The sequence below is a fragment of the Trachypithecus francoisi genome, unplaced genomic scaffold, assembly GCF_009764315.1.
Source record: "Trachypithecus francoisi isolate TF-2019V2 unplaced genomic scaffold, Tfra_2.0 Lachesis_group10, whole genome shotgun sequence".
NCBI lineage: Eukaryota > Metazoa > Chordata > Mammalia > Primates > Cercopithecidae > Trachypithecus > Trachypithecus francoisi.
The window spans coordinates 3,120,013-3,146,566 of NW_022681455.1; the positions used below are offsets into that span (position 1 = coordinate 3,120,013).

Below are 26,554 nucleotides of genomic sequence, written 5' to 3' on the forward strand. Positions count from 1 at the left end.
AGGGATGGATTTGGGTGTGGAAAGCACTTTGCCAGCCAGATGCCGTGTCTGTGCCTGCGGGGAGGTCGGGGGAGCAGGCTGGGGAAACCTTCCCTGCTCGTGAGCCTGGAACACTGCCGTGACTGAAGACTCCTCAACGTGCCTGCATGCCTGCGGGTCCCTATAGTGCAGGGGAAATGCATAGAGCCAGCACCAAGCTTGTTTTACTTTCTTTCATCACATCCAGGAACACTGATGACTTCTGCTATCCAAGATGGTCAAGATATCTGCTCCCTTCATGGAACTGGACAGGACCATCAGATCTCACAGGCCCTTCGAGGATGGCATCTGTTTCATTTCACTACACAATCTCGAGCCCTCTTTTATGTATGAAAAGTGTGTGTTCCACCGGGCGTGGTGGCTCAAGCCTGTCATCCCAGCACTTTGGGAGGCTGAGACAGGCGGATCACGAGGTCAGGAGACCGAGACCATCCTGGCTAACATGGTGAAACCCCGTCTCTACTAAAAACACAAAAAAATTAGCTGGGCGTGGTGGCGGGCGCCTGTAGTCCCAGCTGCTCGGGAGGCTGAGGCAGGAGAATGGCGTGAACCCAGGAGGCGGAGGTTGCAGTGAGCCGAGATCGCACCACTGTACTTTAGCCTAGGTGACAGAGCGAGACTCCATCTCAAAAAAAAAAAAAACAAAAAAAAAACCAAAAGTGTGTTCCACGCAGTTGACTCACAGGATCTTTTTTTTTTTTTTTTTTTTTTTTTTGAGACACAGTCTCGCTCTGTTGCCCAGGCTGGAGCGCAGTGGTGCGATCTCGGCTCACTGCAACCTCTGCCTCCCGGGTTCACGCCATTCTCCTGCCTCAGCCTCCCGAGCAGCTGGGACTACAGGCGCCCGCAACCAAGCCCGGCCAATTTTTTTTTGTATTTTTAGTAGAGACGGGGTTTCACCGTGTTCGCCAGGATGGTCTCGATCTCCTGACCTCGTGATCCGCCCACCTCGGCCTCTCAAAGTGCTGGGATTACAGGCGTGAGCCACCGCGCCCGGCACAGGATCTTCTTTTGCAACTTCTTATCATCGTTTTTCAAAATACATTAGGACCTTTGTGTGTGCTTCCCAAACAGCAGGGCTCAGCGGGGTCTCCGGAGCCCTTCTCAAAACACAGGCTGCCAGGCCCACTGCAGGCGTTTTTATTCAGCAGGCCTGGGGCTGGGGCTGCGCCTGAGATCTGTGTTTCTATTAAGTTCCCAAGTGATGCTGATGCTGCTGGCCCAGGGACTGCACTTTGAGAACCACTGACATTTGAAAATAAGTTCTGAATGCTTTTCCCACATTTGTGAGTGATTTGGTGAAGCTTTTTTCATTTCTTGGTTTCCCCACCTACAAACAGGAATAAATCTACCAACCTCTGGTTCCTTGGATCCAGGAAGAGCTAAGGAATCCGTGAGTACTATGGTTAATACATTTTCACACGTAAGAAGCGTGCAGCTGATCTGAAGAAAAGCGTATTTCTAAAATGTGAAGACACAATCAGCAAACATCACAGTGCATGTGTCTGCCATGAGGGAGGCGTAAGACGTTCAAGCGCAATGTTTTCTTTCTTTGCCCCCCTGTTCCATGAGGGCAGGACTGTCTGTCTTGCTTACAATGACACCTCCACCCCTGGAGAACACTGCTTTAAGCACTCACGTGTTGGGCTGACAGCCCTCACTGGGGAGCTTGTTGAATTAGCATCAACATTCTGCACCTGCTCTTAGAGCAGGCGTGCACATTGTTTTTTTTTTTTTTTTTTAAGAGATAGGCTCTTGCTCTGTCACCCAGGCTGCCGTGAAGTGTTGCGATCATAGTTCACTGCAGCCTTGAACTCCTGGGCTCAAGTGATCCTCTCACCTCAGCCTCCTGAGTAGCTGGGATATAGGCGCGTGCTCCCATGTGTGGCTAATTTTTTAAATTTTTGGTAGAGATGGGGTCTCACTTTGTTGCCTAGGCTGGTCTCAAATTGCTGTGCTCAAGTGATCTTGCTGCCTCAGCCTCCCAAAGTGTTGGGTACAGCCATGAGCCACCATGCCCAGCTGCAAATTTTGTGTTATAAATGATAATGTGTACTCAGTACCCTTAATGTACCTGATGAGGAATGGTGATGGCATGCACCAATGTTTTGGGAGAGTGGCACTCACATCTCCATTATCTCCAGAAGTCCTTACTTCCTGTGACTTCCTCCAAACCACTTTAGATAAACACCATGTGGGCAACCTCTCCAACAGCCTTGTCCTTCCCTTGTCATTCCTCAACAGTGAATTCCTGGGCAGGAAACCTGATGTCACCCTGTCCTACATAGTACCTTCCTGATCTTCCATGCTGCGGTTTTCTAGGATGTTCTAATGTAACGTAGACCTGGACCTCCAAATACAAGACCAGGCTGTGTCTTGCACAAGGGCTCCCAGCTGAGGAAGGAGCTCTGTCATTAAACCATGCGCCCAGTGCAGGCTGTAGCCACCTGGAAGGGGCACCTTTCCCCAGTGTGTACAATTTCAGAGCAGCTCTTGCACCCAGCTCCCTCTTCCATTCTGGCACCTCCTGCCACCTGTCTTCCCAGCGCATCTAAGCGGAATTCCTCCTAGATGCTCCTAGATACTACTCCCTTCTTCTTGTGGTTTGGATCTTGCATCTTCCCCCCCAACCCCTCGTTTGTTGGCTGTGACCCTGCAAGGATTTCATGTTTATTCTGGAAGAAGGATCAGTCGGTATGACTTCCTTCTAGATGAGCACTAAAGCCCTGCTGCTCTTTACTGGGTGACAATAAATGCCTGAGCAAAATGACTAAAGATGTATTTCTCTTCAGGCATCTGCGTCCATCAGTGGAATTACCCAGGCTTTGACAGGGTTTACTTTCGGCTGAAAAACACTCACAAGTGCTCTCTCTTCTGCTGCTGCTCCTTCACAACTGAGTGCTCAAGTTTGGCTCTGCAAAGCACACGAGAGTACCAAGTGAGCGTACCCTCCCATTCTCTGGCCACCAGCTGCTGCAGCTCTTTCTTCACCTAAAGCCCAGCCAGTCCTGCCACGGCCCAGAAGGCTCAACGTATTATAAACATCCCCAGGCAGCTCGTGCAATGCCATCGCTCACCTATCTTGGCTCCACTTGCTGGGGCATAAATCATTCACGCGTCCCATCGTCCCCGCATCACCAGAGACTCCTCCTGTGCTCACTGCACCCCCGCCAAGTCCCTGTCCAGTCTCTGGGTGCATCGTGCTGCTGCTGCCGCTGCCACCTCTTCCTGGCCAGTGTCTCCACCCTTGCGGTCACTTCCTTCCAGAACTCTGGACCTCTGCAGCTGCCGCATATTCATCAAGCCTTTGTATTTTCTGTATTTCCTAATGTTTTCACATCTGGAGCCTTGCTGATTCTAGAGAGGCTGCTCCTCCCAGGGTTTGCTAATTCCTAGACAGAGTAAAAGATTCACCTGCAAGTGTACTTTTCACACACAAACCAACCCATCCAGAGCCGATACCCCAACCACTTCCTGTGTCGGGCTCTCACACATGGGCCACCATCCGCCTGCCCCAGTCACCCCGGGGCCAGCTTCCAGACACCTAGGGGTAGCCCTATGCCCATGAGCTGCAGAAATGATCAAAATACCAAAACTCAACCTGCACAGCCTGCCCCACCTGCTCCTCCTGCAGAAACCACGATAAAGGCTCCTGTCCACGTTTTCACTTCCCCATCTGCCTCCTGACCCACCCTGGTGCTTCCCAGGAGGCCCTCTGTGGCCCCACGTACCCCTCCTCCTGGGAACTGAGAGTAACAAATGATCTTCCAATGGCAATTGTGTCCTGGCCTGCTGACCTCAGTATACCTGGATCATAATAAAACTCACATCTTAACACAGGCTCGGCCTCAGTCAAGTCTCCTGGTCACCTCATCTTGTCACCCTCCATAGGAGGATGGCAGGACAGGGCTTGGGCCTCCAACCCTCCTGAGCTTCCATGTTTCTTAAAGCTCTGGCCTCCCCATCTCAGGAAACGGACCTAGCTGCCATCACTGCCTCCTCTCTCACCTTTCAGAGTCACCTCAGATCCATTAGCAAGTCTCACCCAGGCCACTCTCAAAGCATCTCTCGAATCAGCCCTCTGCAGGTGACACCCAGCCTTCCCCAGTGCAGGCACCAGGATGTCACACAGGCCAGTGTGTGTGCTGCCTCTGTCCTGGCCCTCGCCTGGCTCCACGCCTTCTCCACAAAGCAGACAGATGGGTCCTCACAGAGCACAATCCGGGGCACAGGAGTCCCCTGCTCAAGACCCTCCAGTGCGTCTTTATGTCTTTGTAGAATAAGCCCGTGCTCCTCAGACCCCATAGGGCCTGACCCCACCTGCCTTTCCAAGTCACCTTCTGTCCCCTCTTGTCCACCACACTCCAACCACGCTGGACTTCCTCTCTCGGATCCAGGAGAAGCCGAGCGGAAGCCAGCTTTTGCCTTGGCTGTTCCCCTTTGCCCAGAACACTTTTCCACTCAGAAGTTGGTTTGACTTCCTCTTTCCAAACATTCAGGCTTCAGCACGAACATGAGCCCCTCAGAGGGGTCTCTCCTGACCACCCTACTTGGTACGTAGCACTATTTAAAAGCATGTCCCTCACGTGTGTCTGGGTTCTTCAGGCTCCTGCCCGCCTCTGCCACGCAATGTGCTTTTCAGGTGATCAGAGGCTTGCTCTGGAGATGTATCTAGAATACCTGGCCCCGGCGACAGCATCGGCATGAGGCAGTGTGGCTGCTTAACAGATACCAGCTCCCTTCGCTGCCCTTTCAGATTCCTCTATTTTCCACAGTTTCTGAGATGCACACTCCCCAGTCTATAGGTTTGGGCCCTCTTAGTGGATTCCCTGTGGATCTGTGACCTTTGCCTGTGAGCTCTTCTTTAACGAGGATTTTCTTCCTCTGAGTCCTGAATGCCTCTGTGGGAGGCTGTTTTGGAACCTGAGGGGTCCAATGCGCTTCACTGGTTCTTACACTGATATCTCAGCCTCAGGGAGCAGCTGGAACTTGGAACCCACAGCCGTGGGTGGTGCAGACCTCAAGGCTGCAGTTTCTTCGGGGTGAATCTTTTTCTGCTCACGGTCCAAGGCAGTCCGCCAGCTCTGGGCTGAGTCCCTGTGGCAGGCAAAGATCTCCCAGTCCTGTGGCCACTGACAGTTTTGCCTCCTGGCTTGACTGAAGGAGCTCAGTTCTAACTGCATCAGAGGCCTGGGAGCTCAGCTCTAGCCCCCGGGCAGGTGTTGAAAGCCAGGCTCCTCACACTTCTCTCTGGTTCAGACGCCCCGGGAGCTGCCTCTGTGTCTGCTCCTGCTGGGACTCCCTCCTGGGTTTGACCCCTGGGAACTTCCCTTTCTTGCACTGGAGCTCAGCCTTGTACTTCTAAAAATGCTGTATTTTATCCAGCATTTATGTGTGTGTGTGGCGGGGTCCCTGTCTGTTCAGTCTACCAGCTCAACCAGAAGATCCCTTCTGGCCAGTCCCCATACGTTTGTCTTTACTACCCCTACCCCAAGAAGCCGCCCCTTGGGGACTGTGCCTCGTGCAGCTTGGTTTCTAGTCTTTGCTAATGTACGTGCTCCCCCGTCTGCTCTTCAGAGATACAGCACTCCAAAGCACCAAGCATGCTGCTGGGCACCCTGGTGCATGCAATTAATACTTGTTCATTAAAGGAAAGCAAGCAACCTTCAGTATTTTGCTACCAACAGCCGGTCATGCTGGCTGGTGCTACAGCTCACCCTCTCCCCAGCGGGCCACTTCACATCCTGTCAAACAGCAGAGCCCACTGCAGCAGATGGGAGGAAGATGATAAAAAAGAGTAGGCAATTATTGGCTTTTAAAGCCAATAATTCTAGTGGAGTCTTTCAAGGCTGGTAAGCAAAAGTGGTTTACATTTCTCACCACTAATTTTTTAACCTGCTCCCATTATACCCAGACTTCTATATATATTAAGAGGATGCAGTAATAATAATAGTAGTGACTAATATTTAATATTTATGAGTACTTATAGAGCAGACATGTACTAACCACCTTAATAGTAATATAAATATGAAAATAATTATGATTATCATGGCAGTTAACATACATGTGGCACTAAGTGACAGGCACCGTTCTAAATGTCTCATACGTTAATTCACTGATTCCTTCCAACCCCATTATTGACCATGATGACTCACAGCTGGTGAACCTGAGGCACAGAGAGATGAAGTGACTTGCTCAGGGTCACACAGCTGTTAAGTAGCAGAGGTCCAGGCTCCGTGTCCGAGCCTCCCTTCAGACTGCCCCTCCATGCATATCTTTTCCGTGCATTATTTCAGTCTTCAAAACAACCCCATGAAATAAGAACTATTATGACCTGCTTTTCACAGACATGAGAAAATGCGGGCTCAGAGAGGTGTGAAGCAGCTGGAGGCAGCACAGCCAGTTGCTGGGCCAGCTCTACCCAGACTGCAGAGTTGGAGCTGTAAGCGGGAGGCAGAGCACCTCAGGCCCACCGTCCTCATGCACACACATGCACATACACGCACACACATGCACATACACGCACACACATGCACATACACACACACATGCACACACTCATGCACATACACGCACACACATGCACATACACACATGCACATACACGCACACACACGCACATACACGCACATACACGCACATACACGCACACACACGCACATACACGCACACATGCACGCACACACACGCACACGCACGTACACGCACACACACGCACATACACGCACACACACGCACACACTGTACGCACACACACGCACATACACACACACGCACATACACACACGCACATACACGCATACATGCACACACACGCACACACGCACATACACACACGCACACACGCACATACACGCACACACACGCACATACGCACATACACACACACGCACACGCACACACACGCACATACACGCACACACACGCACATACACGCACACGCACACACACGCACACATGCACATACACACACGCACGCACACGCACACACGCACATACACGCACACACATGCACATACACGCACACACACGCACACATACACGCACACACACGCACATACACACACATGCACATACACACGCACATACACGCACACACATGCACATACACGCACACATGCACACACACGCACACATGCACATACACACACATGCACACACACACACATGCACACACACACATGCACATACACACATGCACATACACACACACGTGCACATACACACACACATGCACACACACACATGCACATACACACACACATGCACATACACGCACACATGCACACATGTTTACTTCTGCAAGTCCCCTGGATGTCTTTTCAAAAGCTATATAATGTTTTTAAAACTATGTATTTCAAAGAATTGTTCTGAGGTTTTAGAGTATATTTAAATAAATGAATGCCTTACCTTGCCTATCACTGAACCTCAGTATGTTTCTAAAATGAAAAAAAACAAAAACCCGGCCCTTCTCACATGGGTCAGCCTGCATAACTGCATAACTGCCTAACTGAATAACTGCACAACTGTATAACTGCATAACTGCAGCTGCTCTGGAAAGACCTTCTCTGCCACTTCTCCCTTGTCAGGTGTCCTCCTGCCTGCGACAGGTGGGAGCAGAGCCTGGGGTGAGGGAAGCAACCCTGTCTGACCTCTCCTCTGAGGAGTATGAGTTGCCAAGAGGCTGTGCCCTGTTCTCCTAGTCTAGGAGAGAACACTGGTGCAGGCCAGCAGCAGAGGAAGTGGCAGAGAGAATCTGCAGGGGTGGGGACGTAGGGTGGAAGCTGAGGGAAGACAGGGGCCTGCTGGGTAGAGGGGGTGAGCTGTGGCACCAGCCCGTATGACCAGCTTTCGGTGGCAAAATATTGAGAGTTGCTTGTTTTCCTTTAACAAGCAAGTATTTACTGCATGCACCAGGGTGCCCAGCAGCCTACGTGGTGCTTTGGAGTACTGTATCTCTAAAGAGCAAACAAGGAATAGGGGCCAGGCAGGGGAAGACAGGAACCAGCTGTGGCAAGAGTCGGCTGCTTCAGGTCCAGGCTCTGACATGAGCCAGTGGGGGTCAGAGGACCGCAGTTCTGCCCTCTATAGGATGGGCTGCTGAGATATGAGGGTGGAACCATTTACTATCGCAAAGTGCTTGCCATCTGTGACTGGTACAGTGGGAAGCACAGAGAAGCATTTGTTAGACAAATCAGCACCCTTGAACTCCAAAACAGCTAAGCCCAGCAAAGGCTGCCACAAGGGAGGGCGCAGAAAGCCTTCCTTAGGAGATAAAAGGAAGAAAGCTGCCCACTCCATCCTTCTCCAGAGAAACTATTGCTCATTCTCTGCTCCTTAAGGCCCTGCTGGGGCAGGAGGGCTGTCTCGGAATACGCTTGTGCTGTGGGAGGGGTTTGAACATCTGACTCTGGGACAAGAGCTGGAGGTAGCCCCCAGCAGAGGAGCTCAGTTCTGGCAGCGGTGGCTGCTAAATGGCCTCTCTGGCAGATGGCCTTTTTCCATCTGCTATTGCCGGCCCCTGCTGCCGCCGAGGTCCTCACAACACAGTGAACAAGAACCAGGCTCTTGGGGAAACCACACCCGCACCCTCGCGGTGCGCTGACTACCCACACCCGCACCCTGGCGGTGCGCTGACTGACTACCCACACCCGCACCCTCACAGTGACTCTACTACCCACACCCGCACCCTCACGGTGCCTCTACTACCCACACCAGCACCCTCGCGGTGCCTCTATTACCTACCCCTGCACCTTCGCGGTGCCTCTATTACCCACCCCCGTACCCGCTCGGGGCATCTACTACCAGGGCAGGGGCGGGGAGGCAGTACCACTAAGCCAAAAGATAGGTGCTTTCTTCCCTCCCAGGCACCTGAGCAAAGGAAGCTCAGCTCCCGCGAACCCTTAAAGCAAGGATAAGACTGACTGCATGGCCAGAAATTTGGTTTTCATTGTTGACTAAACAGTAGCAACACAAGGTCACATCCATAATCTACTTATAGGTACGGTGAGAGTATCAGCATGGAGGGGGATGGGAAGGAAGGGAAAGGAAGAGAAACAGCATTTATAAAAAGGTAAAACAATCATTTTCAGGGTAAACACTGCTCTATCCATGGAGCACTGGTTTTCAATCTTGACTCAACATTAATTCCCTGGAGAGTTCTTTAAAAAACCCAGTTGCCCAGGTCAAACCCCCTTTACCAGTATGTTTAGTGCCTTCCCCCTGCCCCCTGCCTGGAAGCCAGCAACTCAAAAGACTTAAGGTTACCCATAGTTCAAAAAGGCATATTGGACTGATATTGAGCAGGGGTGGGCAAGCTATTTTTTGTAAAGGACCAGATAGTAAATATTTTCAGCTTTATATAATACCATCCTGCTGCATCCACTCAACTCTGTGTGTAGCCAGAAAGCCATAGGTAATACCTATGTAAACACACGAGCATGGCTGTATTCCAATAAAACTTTATTTACAAAAATAGACAGTGGGCCCAATGTGACCCACAGGCTGAAGGTTGCCCACCCCTCACCTAGAAGAGATAGGGAGGCTTTTCTAAATCACTCCTTTAATATCTCCAAATTCCCCCCTCCTAACACAAGACCCCCACCTCCCTGCAAATCCATTCATAAAAATTCATGTCAGAATAACCCTGTGAGGTGGGTAGCAAGTAGTTGTAAAGCCAGACTGGCCAGTGGATTTGCAGATTTTTGGAGCTGGGTGAAGGGCACGGGGGACTCATTCCACTCTACTGTCTACTTTTGTGTATATTTGAACATTTTTCCAAGACAGAGTTCAAAAAATAAAATTTTTTAAAAAGAGAAGAAAACCTTCTCAGACAGAACCACAAGCTGAAACTAGCGGGAAGTGTGGGGATCCTGTGTCCTGCCCGGGGCTGGGCCTTCAGGAAGCACGTGCAGACACACCAGCCCAGCGCGCTGTGCAGAGGATACTCACGACCAGTAGAGCAGCATAAGCAGGAAGGGGCAGATGATGAGGGCCTGCAGCACCTGCCAGTCCCGGCACAGGCGGCTAGCCCGGGCATGAGGAACTGGCCCGCCATGGCCACGAAGCTCGCCACCATCGTAATCATGAACCGTTTTCCAGGGGGGCACAGCTCTATTCCTAGAACACAGAACCAATGAGAGAGAGATGAGTGCCCCGCTCGACAGCCCAAGGAGTCCTGGGTGCACCTGGGCCAGTGTACTGCTCTACCCACCGACTGAAATTGTTTTCATCTGCTGCCCACCACAAGTGCCCTATGTGGTGTGCCAGTGTTTTATGGGCATATTGAGGCTCCAACTGGGAAGGGAAGCGAGATGGTGGTTCAAGGCCACAGGGCTAGTTGGTGACAAAGGGATGCTATAATTCAGAGGAGTTTAGCTCAGAAACCAGGAAACGGTGCTGCCTATGGGACAGATCGCCCATTGTTCCCGCTTCCTCTGCTCTCCAGACGTCACTGAGCTTGCTGTCCAGCACGTTCCCCTCATGCCCATCCTGTTGCCATTCCTTCCTGTCCATGATGCCGTATCAGGGGCCATCTCGACCTCTAGACAGGATACCAGGCATGTCCATATACTCACTCCCACCCACAGGCACCACCCGCCCCTTCTTCTGCTTCTCACTCCAGGGCTCCTTGAGCAGTCCGAGCTCCAGGCAACCTACTCACACTGTGAGATGGAGAGTTGAGTCGCAGTTTGTCTATTAAACAAGACAAAAACCAACAATAAGGCTGACTCAGATCATACAGCAATGACCCTACCACAAAGCCCCTTCTCCATGTGGGAGTTCTGTGGGCCACTGCAACACGGTTGAGTCGTGCATCCTTTCTCTGTCCCTATTGGACAACTTCCCCTGGGCAAGGCCCATGTCTAATTCATCTTTGTAGCTCCAAAACCAAAAACAGTATCTATTTTCTACAAATGCCCACTGAATAGAGGGGGGACCACAGCCCCTCTTATTTGCAAGAATCTATTCTTTTACTTTGACCTTGAGTCAAAAAGATGATCAGAAAACTGTAATCTGTGGTACCCAAGTGACAACCAATACAGACCTCCTACATGAATCACCATAATGAAAGCCCTAGTAGAAAAAGCAGCTGAGTTATATATATATACACATAAAAATATATATATATATAAATATTTTCCCTACAGAACATGTATGTTTATTTGCTATTCTCCAGCTATATGTAGTATTCTCTAAAGGTTTCTTGCCTGCTTGCTCTTTTAAATAAGGTAAAAAGAAGAAGGGGAAGGAGGAAGAAGGGGAAGAAGAAGAAGAGGAAGGAGGAGGAAGAAGACAGACCGTTCAGAGAGAACACTTTTATGCCTGTGTTTTGGAGGCTCTTCAGATGGTGGGCTTCATGGATCAGCTGTGACGGCTCATCTGCTGACTGTCTAGAGACCACAGCAGAGGTAGGAGGTCAGAAGGCAATAAGGGAAGCAGACTAGAGAGAGAACAGATGAATTACGCTTGGCTACAAGGATATCACCAGCCCTAACAAGGAGAGGGTGCTATGCCCGCCAATTCCTACAGCAGCTCATCTGCTGGAAAAAAATAATAATGCCATCAGAATTTCCATTCCTGCTCAGCCACAAGTAAACAGATCATCATCATAGCTATCAGTGAACAAGAGAGAAACCAGATTTCACTGATGATTGCTTATAAAGAGGTTTCTACCATTTAATTAGGAAAACAAGATTAAATGGCTCACTCCTGGCCATTTGCTGCCATGCTGTTCCTTTGGGTACCATAGGTCAGGTTCACTTAAAAGATGACTACTGGCCGGGCGCGGTGCCTCAAGCCTGTAATCCCAGCACTTTGGGAGGCTGAGGCGGGCGGATCACGAGGTCAGGAGATCGAGACCATCCTGGCTAATATGGTGAAACCCCGTCTCTATTAAAAAAATACAAAAAACTAGCCAGGTGAGGTGGAGGGCGCCTGTAGTCCCAGCTACTCGGGAGGCTGAGGCAGGAGAATGGCGTAAACCCGGGAGGCGGAGCTTGCAGTGAGCTGAGATCCGGCCACTGCACTCCAGCCTGGGCGACAGAGCGAGACTCCGTCTCAAAAAAAAAAAAAAAAAAAAGATCACTACTTAGCAGGGTCCAGATCTGGCATTTCTGCTCTTACAAACAATAAAGAAAACAAGGTCTTTTAAGAAAAGACTAACAGTTGTAGATCTTGTTTTCATTTATTAAGCACAAGCAGTAAACTGGCTGCTATGGAAACCAGAAATCTACGTTAGCCATGGTAAATTCAGTGTTGGAAGCTCGGCATGGGCTAGTATCAGATAAAGAACTTCAGCACTTGGCCTTCCAGGTAGCCTTTAAACAAAGTAAAAGAGATAATGTGGAAACAGCATGATGGCGTCATATCAATGGTTTACTGGTACAGCAGACATATATTGCTTGCTGTTTTTCTCTTCAATACCTCTCTTTAATTTAGTGACATGATGCAATGAAAATATCTGCAACTACACTTCTTTTACCAGAGTCCCCCTTTGGGATGTCTAACCCCACATCCTAATTACACTGATGTGATGTCACACAAGGGATCACGAGGCCACTTCCCAGACCAGGTTCTAGGTTTGCAGATGAGCAGGGAAAATGGTCCCTTGCTGGGCCAGTCTGGCTTCAGTCTCCCCTTGCTACAAGTGAGTTGCTGTGGCTGGCATATCTCTTAGTGTGACTGTCAATATGACAATTATTAAATGGTCATAGTTTTTCTTCCAAAGGTTCTCTCAATCTTCTCCTATACGTAAGTGGTCGGTGTGGCCCCTAACTCTTTGCTGCCTAAACTGTAGTGTGTGAACCTGCTGTGTTGATATCACACGTGAGCTTGTTAGAAATGCAGCCTCTTAGGCTCCACCCAGACCCAGAGAATCAGCATCTGCATTTTAATGAGCTCCCCAGACAACTCCTTGAGAAGCACTGGCTCACTGTATTTCTCCCAAACTGTAAGCATGTGTGGCCTGGCAGACATATCCGTGGGAGCTGAAGAAGTGGAATAATTTTCTGACCTCTCCACTCCTTCTGTTTTTGCTAGGAATCCTAGCAGAGCCTTGACTTTATTTCGTCAAGTAGAAAAATGCAGGGCACTCCAGCAGAGACTTGGTATTTTAGCATTCCTGCCGAGGCGATGGAAAAACACAGTGGCTTGATGGAAGGACACAGGTGTGGCCATCTGCAGTTAACTCCCTTTTTTGTCTTGCCTCTCCAGAAAATCTTTCCAAACTGCTTGAATCTAACTATATTCTGAAGGTGGCTATAAAGATGTTTTTGTAAAAGAAAGCAATGATTAAGAAACTGCAGGCACTTGAGGATTGCCATTAATCACAAGTTTCTCTGGAAGATGACAAATCAGTTTTTTTGGAAGTGGGAGAGGAAAGAACACATGAGGACATTTAAGCCTTGAGTCCCAGCATCCGTCAGGAGGGACGGGGACTGCAGGTAGATCGTTTTTGCTGGGCTCTGTAAGCAGAAGCATTTGGGGCAGCAGCTCCCACACCCTGAAGATGGTTCCGGCTCCCTGGCCAGGGCCACTGGCCTTGGGCTGGAAAGGCAGGGAATGATGTCCCCAATCCAACTGTCCCTTCAGGGCCTGGCTACTGTGGAGAGTAGATCACTCACAGGCAGGCATCCACAGTGCCCGTGGAAGACCTTGGCTGGCAGCGGTGTCCCGGTACTTGCTAGAATCAACTTCTTTGCCAGTGGAGCCAAACCCAAATCCTTTGAGTAGATTTTCATTTATGGGCAGCAAGACTCCCCCTGATGATGTAAAACATTTAAGGGCCACAAGAAAATGTCTTAGGTGATGCAGCAAAGATTCAAACATTGAACTATCTCAAGTGGCCAGCATGTAGCACTTCCACTGCTGTGGTTCCAAGCCTGGACTCTGTAGCCAGAGTGCCCAAGTTCAAATCCTGCTCCTGGTACTTAGAAGCTGCGACCTTGGTTCAGTCAGTTAGGAGTTCTGTGCCTCAGTTTTGTTGTCTGCAAAATTGGGTATTGTGAGCACTAAACAGCATATAGTGCTAGAACGTAAGTGCTATGTGTTATAATCTCACGCATTATTTTTCCGGATTTTGGAATACTTGCATATACATAATGAGATATCTTGGACAAGGGACCCAAGTCTAAACACAAAATTCATTTATGTTTCATATAAATCTTATACACATAGCCTGAAGGTAATTTTATAAGAGATTTTTAAAAATTTTGTGCATGAAACAATATTTTGACTGTGACCCCTCACATAAGGTCACGTGTGAAATTTTCTACTTGTGGTGTCATTTAGGTGCTCAAAAAATTTCAGAGTTTGGAGCATTTCAGATTTCAGATGTTCTGATTAGGAATACCTAACCTGCATAACAATATAATTATTGCCAAGTCACTCTTTGGTCTCATTCGACACGGTGAGATCCTGTCTCTAAAAAACAACCAACCAAACAAACCACCGTTACTTTTCCACTAACACCTTAACCAAGAATGCCTACAAGCTACTCTTGGCAACTAGACACACTTTGTCGATGAGCAGAGAAATAACTGAAGGTTGTGAGAATGAAACGGTACATAGCTGAGACTGAACTGAGGCATTTGGTCAGTGAATCAACACGGACCACGAGTAAGTCTGAGCACAGAGGCTGCCCGGAGGCTCTGATAGAAACGTGACATTGTTAGGAGGCCACAGCTCTGGGAGATTTGCTTTTCAGAAGTTGAGATTCTTACACATTTTCAGGAGGAAAAGAACATTGTACTTCCCAGGATAGTCACTTCATGTGAAGGAGGAGGAAGGCCTGAGGGAGTGGGGTGTGGGGGTTTGACGTGTCATGTGGCGGGGGCTGCAGTCACAGGTATTTGCTCAAACACGAACCCCGGTGCTGCCGGGAGAGGGCTGACTTTGAGGGAGGGGCTTCTAGATAATTTGGGTGGGTCTCATCTCATCTGTTGAAAGCCCTGAACACAGAGCCGAGGCTTCCTTGAGGAGGAAGAAGATTCCACCAGTGGACAGCAGTGCCCGCCCCCGTGCCCTGGAGTCCTGATGGCTGGTCCCCCCACTGGTCCCTCATGGATGTCAGCTTAGCCACTCCTTACAGTTGTGTGGGTCAATTCCTCACCGAAAATCTCTAAATAGATATCTCCTGCTGTTTCCTTTTCTCTGGTTGAATTCTGAGACAGAGGTCGGGGGTCCTGCACATCACACAGGGTCACACGGGGCCTCCCGCAAAGCCCATCTCCGAAGCTGCACCCCCTTCCCTCCCTTTCTTACTCCCCACTCTCTCATCCTGTCCCTGCTTCTCTTCCCCGGCCAGCCTGGACCAGGTCCCAGCCTCACAAAGACCGTCTGTCAAAACACCAAGCTCAAAGGACCGTCTGTCAAAACACTGCAGCACCCAGGGAGGAGGCCCAGGGAAAACGCAAAGCTCTGAGCTGTGCTACTGGGCAGGGCTCGGCCCCAGCTCCAGCGGCTAAGGCATCTGCCCACCAGACATACCAGGGGTGACCAAAGTTTTAACATTCTCCCCCCACCTCCCTCAACCCCCACAAACACACACACTGATCTAACTGTTCGTTGGATTCAGTAATTGTAAATAAATTTTTAAAAACCCTTTGAAGCCAATCTTTAAAAAAAAAAGGGCCCACTCTCCCATAATGCACAAATGAGTAAAACACACTTACTCTTCCTCAAATACGTTTAAGAAACCCTTGAATGCTGGTGACCGTAGGGAGAATATACCTTTTCTTGGGATTGCTAAGTGCTCCTGGCTTCTCTGAAATGAGAGTACAGGATTTTTCTGGACTGGAGTTGGCTAGGAACAAAGGAATATATTAAGTTGACTGACAATACTTAAGCCAGAGGACAGGAATTCGCAGAATCGTGCCCGCGGAACAAAGCGTGCCACGCAGGGCACGGGATGAGGCGCTGGCTCTGGCCCAGCGATGGGGGTTAGATTTCTCCTGGGCCTCTGCTGGGCGGTGTGAAGTTACTCAGCAGCTCTGAGCCTCTGTGTCCTTGTATTCAAGGTAGATAACGATCGTACCTACCACACAGGGTGGTCATGAGCAAACAACATTCATGAAGCACTCGAGTGCACCTGGCTCGTACTGAAGCCACGGAAGGCTTCCTCACAGACACCCAGGCCACCCTGCTAAGTGATCAAGCTCTTCCATCTGGGACCTAAACTATACTGTGTTTTAGGCAAAGCTTGGTCAAAACGGACTCAGACAATGCAGTGTGCCAACCTGGCGTGACAGCACTCTTTTCTTTCTGGGCCTCTGCTGTCCAGGGAGGGCTGGCCAGGCTGCTCGGAAAGATAAGTGTCTTGTGGGGAAGGGTCTTTGACCCGCCACAGGCCTGCCACTGGCCATATCTCCCTCTGCAAGGCTTCATTTCAGCCAGAAAGCCATGTGCAGACCCCCACGACTCCTCACTAATTTATACATGGAATTCTGAGGAAAGCCACAGAGCCGCAGGGAGGTCTGAGTCGAGCAACAGCAAGGCTCTCAGGAGAGAAGAGCTCCCGATGAGCCCGGCAAGGACGGAGGACCCACTTCCCTGGCACCTTCCTCCTCCAAATCCCTTTGTGAGAGAAGCCAGCCCTTGTGACATCCCAGCTGTGCTGCCCTGGGCTCTCCGCAGGCCCAAGGCCACTCTCGGGACAGGGAGAATCTGCACAACTCACCGGCAGAGGGAGGTGAGACGGGCTCAGGAAAGGACGGCAAACGCTCACACTGCTCAGGCTCCCAAATTAAACACAGTTCCTGGAACAGGCCTGCGGAATGAGAAATCCATCCAGAGGCCACTGCTGAATGGCGTGGCCATCCTCTTCCAAGGGCAAGCCTCTGCGAAGGCCGACTGGGCCACTAGGACACGGGGGCTTGGGGATCCCACTGCCCAGCCCAGCCCCAGAACACACAGGATTCAAAGAGGCCACTTCTCCAAACCCGCTGTCCTTACAAGTGGACCACCCCTCTCCTCCCCTCTCCCAATCCTCCTCCATTATCCAATAGACTAGAAGCCCATTTCCACCAGCAGAGGCAAAATGTGGAAAGGAAGGAGGTGCAGCTTTCTCAAGAGAGACTGGAGGGCTGGCCATGCTGCCTGCCTCGCTGGGCTTCCTCCAACCTGGTTCCGGCTCGGCCCTAGGCTGCTGATGCCCACCTGGAGAGTCCTCTGAAGACAGCCCCATCACCCTGGACTGCGCCCCTCCCTGGCAAGGTGGAGAACTGCAGGGAGCTTCCTAGCTGGCCTCACCATCTCCCGGACCACCATGCCAGCCTCTCTCCTCTTCCCTGCACCCTCCCTCCTTCCTGTGGCTCCCCAAGGGGGCCTGGAAGTTCACACCACTCAATAATTACTGCCAGAGGCAAGGACGCATGGCCCCCAGAATCCTGGAAAACAGACTTTGGGACATGTGATTGTGGAATTCCTTATTATAGCAGAAGGGCCTGAAATTGCCAGTCATGGAGACCCAAATAGCATTTGAGGGTATGACTGTAAAAGGTTGCTATTACAGCTCGACATCTTCCCTTCCACGTGGAAGACATCCTTTTTCCTCTTAACTTAGGACCTCCCAACCCAAAGGAATGCTCAGAAGAATCTGAAAGAGTAGTTTTCTCCATTTAGAGAAAGAAAAAATGTAAAAACCAGAGATATCTGAAGTATTTCTTACAAATCACACTCCAGTGTCTGCCAGACATGTGGACATGGGCATTAAATGCTCAAATGCAGAAATACTGAATTAATTATCAATTGAAAACCTATCATGTCTGCAGTACTAGGTGAACTACCAGCTCTCACTTGCTAAAAGCTAAATGCTGTGGGAGGTATTTTTCATGCATTCATTTAATCTGCACAATGACTGCATTATGTAGGTATTGTTTTTCATGCTCATTTTACATGAGAGGACCCTGAAGCTCAGGGTGATTAAGTGACTGGTCCAAGATCCCACAGCTAAGAAATAAGCAAGATGGGAGTTGCAGCCAGGTTCCCCTGTATTACCCCACATCTCTGCAGGCAGAAGCTGCCTTCAAGTACGGCCTCCTCTGTGCCCCTCCAGCATCTAAACTCCAAGGAGGGAAGGGCTTCTTAGCTTTTGCCTACTACTGCTCCTCAGAGCCTAGGACTGTGTCTGACGCATACCAGAAGCTCAGATAATTGTCGCATGAATAAACGTAAACATTTTTTCCTCTCTAGTTGTCACTTTACCTGCGCCCCCCAATCAATTATAGTCACTGTGGAAGAGACTGGCCAGCGAATCTGTAGAAGCTGGCCTGGCACCCTACATGGGAACTCATCAAAGTCTACATCATGGTTCTACATGTTCATATGTGGATAATAATTTGAGGAAAATCAACCATAAAACCCAACATGAGCCACAGAGTTCAGTTTCCTTTCAGATTCCTACTACCTTCTGTTTTTTCTTTAAAACTAACATTATAATGACTCAAACGAGGAACAGGGATTTAAATGCTCAGCAACCTCTTCTGTTTAAAAACGAAGACTGATGCTCAGCAGTACGTGCGTACGAATTTAAATTAATGACACTTTTAGTCTCCTAGTACTTGAAAAGAGCAGAAAAAGCCAAGAAGACGAATGACTTCAAATATCAGAATCCCCTCCCAGCCACTGGAATTCTTTCATTTCAGGTCTGTCGTTCATTTGCAAGCTAAGTGAAGGAGCAGAGACGGGACAGAGTGGCTTTAAGGTGGAGAGCAGTTTACCACCCAGGTTTTCCGACAACCAGTTCCAAAGTGACAATTCCCAATCCTCAGTTTTTCTGGTGCTATCCATTCTATGGATCAAAATCACATGCCGTGAGTGACCATGTTTGTATAATTATATCACGCTTTTGAGCAAATGGAAGCCTCACAGTCCTTCAGATTTGAAACCTCTGAGGCATGTGGCCAAATAGACGAGCCCTAAATTACTTCAAGCTCTGTCCCATAACAGCCTGCTCTTAGTTCCCCGGCTGTTGAAGGGCAGGGAAGATTATCTGACTTTTATTTCTCATCGTCAGTGCCATCATCATTGTCATTATTTTATGAGCTTGGCGAGCATCAGGGAATGAAGGGCTGGGCTTATGGCAAGCAGAATACACCTCAATACCAGTTCATAGCATCATGACTGTGTAACATCTAGTAACAGTAAATACATTTCACTCTTTGGCATAATACTCCTAAATAGAGAAGAATTATTAGCAACTTAGTCTTTCTAAGTAAGTCTTCCTTTTCTCTTCTCTCATTTTCCCATCTTTTCTTGCATCTGGATTTAAAAACACTTTTCTTTTGAATGTTCATACATTCACAAAGAAGAGAGAATCATGTCATGAATATTTTGGATATTTTGCCCTTGTGTTGTGGTTCTTCTGCCTTTTTCTCTGTCTTCCCTGTAATATTTTAAATCAGATTCCTGAAATCATGTCATTTTACTTTTAAATACAAATATGTCTCTCCTAAAAAAGACATTTCACATCTAACAAAATTAACAGTTATTCTTTAATATTATTCAATATGTAGTCTGTGTCCAACCTACTCAATTACTTTAAAACAGTCTCTTTACAGTTTTTCTTTTTAAATCAGGATCCAAACAAGATCCACATATTACATATCTTGATTCTCCTTCAATCTAGAGCAGACCTCCCCCCACCCTCTTTCCCCATGGCACTTGAAGAAACCGCTGGTTTTATGTGACTTCCCCATGATGTCATTCACATGTCCCTTCATGCCCTGTTTTACTCTCTACACTGGAAGTTCCACCTAACGTCTGGTGAGACCCAGGTTCAGGTTTTTGGAAGAGTGTGTTGCAGCTGGTGGCTGTGCATCACGGTGCTGCCCTGCAGGAGGTCACCTACTGGGAATGGCGCCACCACTGATCCACAGCGCAAAGTGGCGGTGCCTCCGTCTCGCGTCCTAGAGTTGTTCGCCAACATTTTCCCTAAAGGTTTCATTACGGAGTGCAAAATGGTGATTTGATTTTCGAATTCCATCCTTCACGGTGCACTGTTTTCACCTTGAATTACTTGGGAAGGAAGAACTTGTATTCAGCAACAAGGGCCAGCTCTTTGCCCTGAAATATGGTCAGTTGGGAAGAGGCAGCACCATAAAATCACAATCACTGTGGATGATGGATAATTTCACACCACACGTCCCCCTCCAAGGGCTCCCGTTGCACTCAGAGTGAAAGCAAAGTCTTTCACAATGACCCACATGATTTCTACCCCTCACACATCCCTCAGACCACATCACCTGCCCCTCCCCGCCTCATCACTCCACTTCAGCCACACTGGCCTCTCTGCCGCTCCTCTAACCCAGTGAGCACATCCCCCTTCTGGGCTGTGCACTCCCTGTCTGTCCTCCCCAGAGAGTTGCATATCTCCCTCCTCCTTTTCTCAGGTCTCTGCCTAAGTGCGATCTTGCCTGGAAACTTTGCCCTGACCACGCTATAAAAGATGGTAATCCCTGCCCTCCTGCTTCACCATGTTGCGATCACACAGAGGAGAGTGCCTCCCGGACAGTGGTTTGCAAGTGTGGCCCCAGACCTGCGGCAGCAGCCTCACCTGGGGCCACCATTTCAGAAACACCGAGTCAGGGCCATTCTTAATCCTACTGTATCAGAAACTGAGGTTGGGTCCGGCAATCTGTGTCAACAGCCTGTGCAGTAATTCTGACACTGGCCCCACTGAAGAACTGCTGCAGTGTACTTTGCAAATATTAGCCACCGAATGCTCCCCATAAACGGATGAGGTTGGGAATGGTGACATTGCCGCTTCAGGGAACATCGTTTGAAATGCAGTGTTTTGAACACTGCAGAGTTTTATACATCTCAGCCCTGAGATCCCATAATTAATTTTTCCATTGTAGCATTAGCATATTAAAAATAAAACAAAGCAAAGCTGCTTTAGAGGTTATAACGCCTATTGGCCTACTGGCCTTGGGGTAACTGGATGTTGGCTTTTTTTTTTTTTTTTTTGAGATGGAGTTTCATTCTTGTTGTCCAGGCTGGAGTGCAACGGCGTGATCTTGGCTCACTGCAACCTCCGCCTACTGGGTTCAAGCTATTCTTCTGCCTTAGCTTCTCGAGTAGCTAGGATTACAGGCACCTTCCACTGTGCCCAGCTAACTTTTGTATTTTTAGTAAAGATGAGGTTTCACCATGTTGGCCAGGCTGGTCTTGAACTCCTGACCTCAAGTGATCCACCTGCCTCGGCCTCCCAAAGTGCTGGGATTACAGGCCACTGTGCCCAGCCTAGATGTCGGCTTTTTAATCAATAACAGACATGTAACTTTTTTTTTTCCCAATGAATAAAATACTTCTTCCAACACCCAAAGGGCAAGGCAGGCAGAAGCACAAGAAACCTGAAGTTGCAAAGAAATTCAAAATTTCTCAGCCTATTTCAGATGAAAGGAAACTCAGAGAACACCCACCAGGGTTGGCAGAGTCAAATGCCAGGCAGATAAGGAACGTGTGAAGCCCGCCGGGTGCTGGGGCGGAGCCTGTGGCACATCGCCTGGTGCTTGCCCAGTTTAAAGGCCTTTAAATTCAATTAGAAAACAAAACACTGTCTAGGTCACACAGAACACGAGCAGGGTCAGGGTCTGACTGCACACTGCCAGTCTGCAGCTGCTGATCCTTGTCCAACCTGCTCATTTTATTCAAGGGGAAAATAAGGTCACAGAGTTAGTTAGTAGCAAAAGCAAATTGTGATTTCCACACCAGGGGCTCTCCGGGCCTCTCGCCACCTTGCCTTTGGAGAATACAAGTCCCTAGGATTACTTTTGGATTTTTGTAAAAATGGAGATTACAATAAAAACAAAAGTTGAAGTTGATAGAACATACCGCAGTTAAAATTAGCTTCCTCCTCCTCTACCAAACCAGAAAGTCCTTTCATGTTCTATTCAGCATAATGGCACCAGCTAATGAAACAAAGGGCCAGATCAGGCCAGCAACTGGAAAGGGGTTTTCAAGAAGCAGGTCTGTGATTGAGGAAAATACTAGCAGGTGGGAGCAATAAGTGGTCTTCCTCTAAACCCAAGCGAAACAGTGCATCCTCTGCAGCGGCGGAGGCTGAGACCTTCTAACACCCATGCCGTCTTGCTCTGGTGCCATCTTGTTCTTGGGCCATCTTGTTTTTGACAGGGCTTGTCTCACACAGTGTCTGCCTTTGAATTTCTGCCCATGTGGACAAGGCCATGAGGACTCTAACACTACAGAACACTAGTTCTCAGCCAAGTCCTGCACCAGGAATTTAGTGCCAGCATCCTCCCTGAGTCTCAGCCATCTCAGTGGTGAATTCCTCTCGTTCCATGTATCAGGTGGGGACAAAGCCTCAGTGAGCTCTTAGTGAGGCTCTCACATCCCCCACAGGGGACTCGACGGATCACAGTGCGTGTATCACACCCATGCCCTGCTGCGTGCACAGCTGGGGCCGGCAGACACATGCGGAGCTGGGGGCTCTTCTTTCCTAGGGGCTCCATCTCTCCCTCCAGTTCTAGAGATTGGTGCAAAAGTAATTGTGGTTTTGGCCATTCTTTTTAATAATAAAAACTGTAATTACTTTTGCACAAAAAATACCGCAATTATTTTTGCACCAACCTAATTAGATATGAGTTGATAAATGAGCTGACTGAAATCTGGACTCTTCTCCTACAAGTGGCTGCTGGAAGTTGTAGAAAATGCACACACACAGATTTGCACCTCACCTAACTCAGCAGTTAAGCAAATATTTCCCAACAAGGTGGGAGGCTGCGAGTCAGAATGTGTGTGTGATCACGAACTTGGCTGGCGTGAAGGAGGAGACAGCACCTCCACACCACGTCCACATTGTGCTCACCTGGACCGCCACAGTCACCTCTGACAAGGGCTTTTGCTGCCAAATAGCTCTTCCCTTTAATCCATCTGACACCCTGCTGGCAGGTTACTGCCCCTAAAGCCCAGCTCTGTTCTATTTCAATAGCTAAAAATGCTATGTCAGTCCAAATTCTGAGCCCACCAACCACGGCCCTCCATGATTTCGTCCCAGGCCTATTCCCCTTCTCACAGGCTGCTCTTCTCACATAACCCAATGTTCCTGGCAAGCCAGATGGTTGTAAGCCCTATACTGCCAAGCAGCCAGCTCCTTGGAAAGGAAAACCACTCTCTCACCTGTGTCCTTCCTAACATCTAGCATTGTATTCAGCACTTACCAGATGCTAACACTCCCCGAATCAGACCACAGAAATGAGAGAGGCACAACTTCCATGTGGAAATTTATTACCCAAAGTGTTCAGCTAACAAATTGAGTAAATTAAGAAATGACTGTAGTTTTTTTTGTTTGTTTGTTTTGTTTTTGACAAAGTCTCCCTCTGTTACGTAGGCTGGAGTGCACTGGTATGATCACGGTTCACTACAGCCTTGACCTCCTGGGCTCAAATGATCCTCCCACTTCAGCCTCCCGAGTAGCTGAAGCTATAGGCACATGCCACCATGCCCGGCTGATTTTTAAAATTTCTAGTAGAGACAAGGTCTTGCTACATTGCCCAGGCTGGTCTTGAACTCCTGAGCTCAAGCAATCTTCCTACCTCAGCCTCAGTGCTGGAATTACAGGTGTGAGCCACCGCTCCTGGCAGACTAGCTTTTATTAAGTATATTCACACAAGGGCATGAGTATCCGTCATGAATGTAGGCCTCTGAGGGCTCTGCACTGAACACACACGCACAGAGTTCCTCAGTGCTGCCTCAACCACAGGAGAGCCAGGAGGCCTGTTCGTCCGAGCAAATCTCCAGCCCACCCCACACAGCGGCACTCAGTGACTATGTGTGCCTAAGGCGGAGGTGCCACTTACAGAGCTGCCAATGGTGCTGCTGGGGAGAGTGGTGAGTATTCAGGGAGGCCGTGTAGGTGCCAGGTACTGGGCACAGTGCCTTTTGTCATCTGCACAACAAGCTCTGTGGTAAGTGTTAAAATTCCTTTTTTTTTTTTTTTAATCCTGCTTTGTCCCACCCCCAGTGTTAACATTCTTATTTGAAGCTCAGGAAAAACGAACGCATTGACTCCCGTAAACGCAGGTAGTAAAAGGAAAAGCTAGATTTCAAGTCCAGGCTCCTGCAGAGCCTGGTGGGAAGGTAACAAGAGGCAACAGGGCAAGGACCTGAGCAAGTGTTTCCCGTGTACTATGTGCTCGGGCTCCACAGAGGGCAAGGGCAGCCCAGTGTGGCGACAGGAGCACAGAGGCCACGGGCTGGGCTCGGCCTTGGTGGTCCGCAGGGACTCCTTCAGGTCCTGGGTTTTCAAATTCGTGAAAGGAATGTGGAACAAGATCACAAAGCTGTGAAGGTGCTCAGAGTGTGTCACCTTGAAATATGGAAATACGCTACTTTCGCATAAGGATTATTTTGAGTTGAAGACAACTGGAGAAAGAGCAGATGCAGGAAAAGCTCTCTACCCACCTTTCTGCTTAGAGGCAGGGCACAAATATCCCTTTGTGAAGCTGTCACCCCCAAACTCCCTCCCTTCTCCTATAGGAGCAAGAGGAAGTGAGAGGACTCATCACTGGGGATACTACCGACTTGAATCTGCATAAACAAACCGCACGAAATAACCCCGTCTTCCATCGGTTTTCCCCATGTATTTACCTTCCCACAATTTACTGCTCCTAGAAGCCCCCAAGCCTTTTCCTTTGTCTTGTCATTTCACAAATCATGTATTGTTTTCTGTTAAAACGGTACATACGTTCTTAGGCTTAACCGTTTCTTTGGGCTTTCATTTCTTCTGTGAGACTCCCCTGCACATGTAAAAATTAAAATATTGACATCAAGTACAAGTACGCCCTTTTCTCCTGTTAATCTGTCTTTATTTTTTATTTTTTGCGATGGAGTATCACTCTGTCACCCAGGTTGGGGTGCAGTGGTGTGATCTTGGTTCAATGCAACCTCCACCTCCTGGGTTCAAGTGATTATCCTGCCTCACCCTCCCGAGTAGCTGGGATTTCAGGCACATGCCACCACGCCCGGGCTAATTTTTGTGTTTTTAGGAGACAGGGTTTCACCATGTTGGCCGGGCTGGTCTTGAACTCCTGCCTGCCTTGGTCTCCCAAAATGCTGGGATTACAGGCATGAGCCACTGCGCCCAGCCTTAATCTGTCTTTAGTCCGTTTTATTGACAGGGTCCCAGGTTCTAAACCTAAAAGGGTAGAGGAAAACATTTTTTCTTCCCTCAGAGTTGCATCCTTAAAATTGTACCATTTCATAATTATGGGATAATGTTTGTAATAAAAAGAACAATGCTATTAGAGATTTAAAAGCCTATACAGAATTAAGAGTTTAATTATATAAGATGATGTCGCCTTTTGGGTTTCTTGCTCTTGTCTGAGAACATTAGCTCTTTCTAATCTAGAACCACTATTCCATCAACATTGACCGGATGGGGAACGCGGAACAAGAGAGGTCCAAAGAAGGTGCCCAGCGGGGCCCAATGGAGAAAGTGACCCCTAGGATGAAGCCTGAACAATTTGGTGGAGGTGCCAGATGAAGAGGGGATGTGTGTGGAGAGCACAGAGCTGCAGAGGGAATAGCAGGGTCGAGGGGAGGGAGGAGCCAGTCATTTCTCAAGTGATGCAATAGCTCTGTGTCTGTTATTGCCATTGCAGCTAAAATCCGTGTCAGTCTCCTATCAATCAGGATTGCATATCCTTTAAAACTCCTCTCCCAACTTTAATAAAAATTAGAACAGTGTGCTTTCCCCCATCCCCAATCTGATAATCCACCACCAGGCACACAGACCTTAGATGGAGACAGATGGTGATCTGTCTTTAAAGACTTTGTCAAGCTTTGTTACAAAGCTTCCTGTTTTCTGTTCATTCCCCAGGTGCAGCTGATTCCCAAGCCCTGGTCCTGTCCCTCCTGGGATGAGCACCTCAGCTTTCCAATTCATAATGTCAGAGGCATGTGAACCAGAGCAACTCCATCTTAAACAGGAGCTGAGTAAAATGAGGCTGAAACCTACTGGGCTGCATTCTCAGATGGTTAAGGTATTCTAAGTCACAGGATGAGACAGGAGCTCAGCACAAAAAGCAGGTCATAAAGACCTTACTGATAAACAGGTTGCAGTGAAGGAGCCGGCCAAAACCCACCAAACCCGAGATGGCCACAAGAGTGACCTCTGGTCGTCCTCACTGCTACACTCCCACCAGTGCCATGACAGTTTACAAACGCCATGGCAACGTCAGGAAGTTACACTATGTGGTCTAAAAAGGGGAGGCATGAATAACCTACCCCTTGTTTAGCATATCATCAAAAATAACCATAAAAATGGGCAACCAGCAGCCTTTGGGGCTGCTCTATCTGTGGAGTAGCCATTCTTTTATTCCTTTACTTTCTTTTTTTTGAGTCGGAGTCTCGCTCTGTCGCCCGGGCTGGAGTGCAGTGGCCGGATCTCAGCTCACTGCAAGCTCCGCCTCCCGGGTTTACGCCATTCTCCTGCCTCAGCCTCGGAGTAGCTGGGACTACAGGCGCCCGCCACCTCGCCCGGCTAATTTTTTGT

General features: G+C 48.9%; 1 protein-coding gene across 1 annotated transcript in view; it reads right to left on the reverse strand.

Moving 5' to 3' along the window:
- SLC22A23 (solute carrier family 22 member 23) overlaps window positions 1-26,554 on the reverse strand; it is a 190,703-nt gene that overhangs the window by 45,724 nt on the left and 118,425 nt on the right. Inside the window, 2 exon segments of the mRNA XM_033216068.1 lie at window positions 9,991-10,063; window positions 10,066-10,158. Coding sequence (XP_033071959.1) covers window positions 9,991-10,063; window positions 10,066-10,158 — 166 coding nt within the window.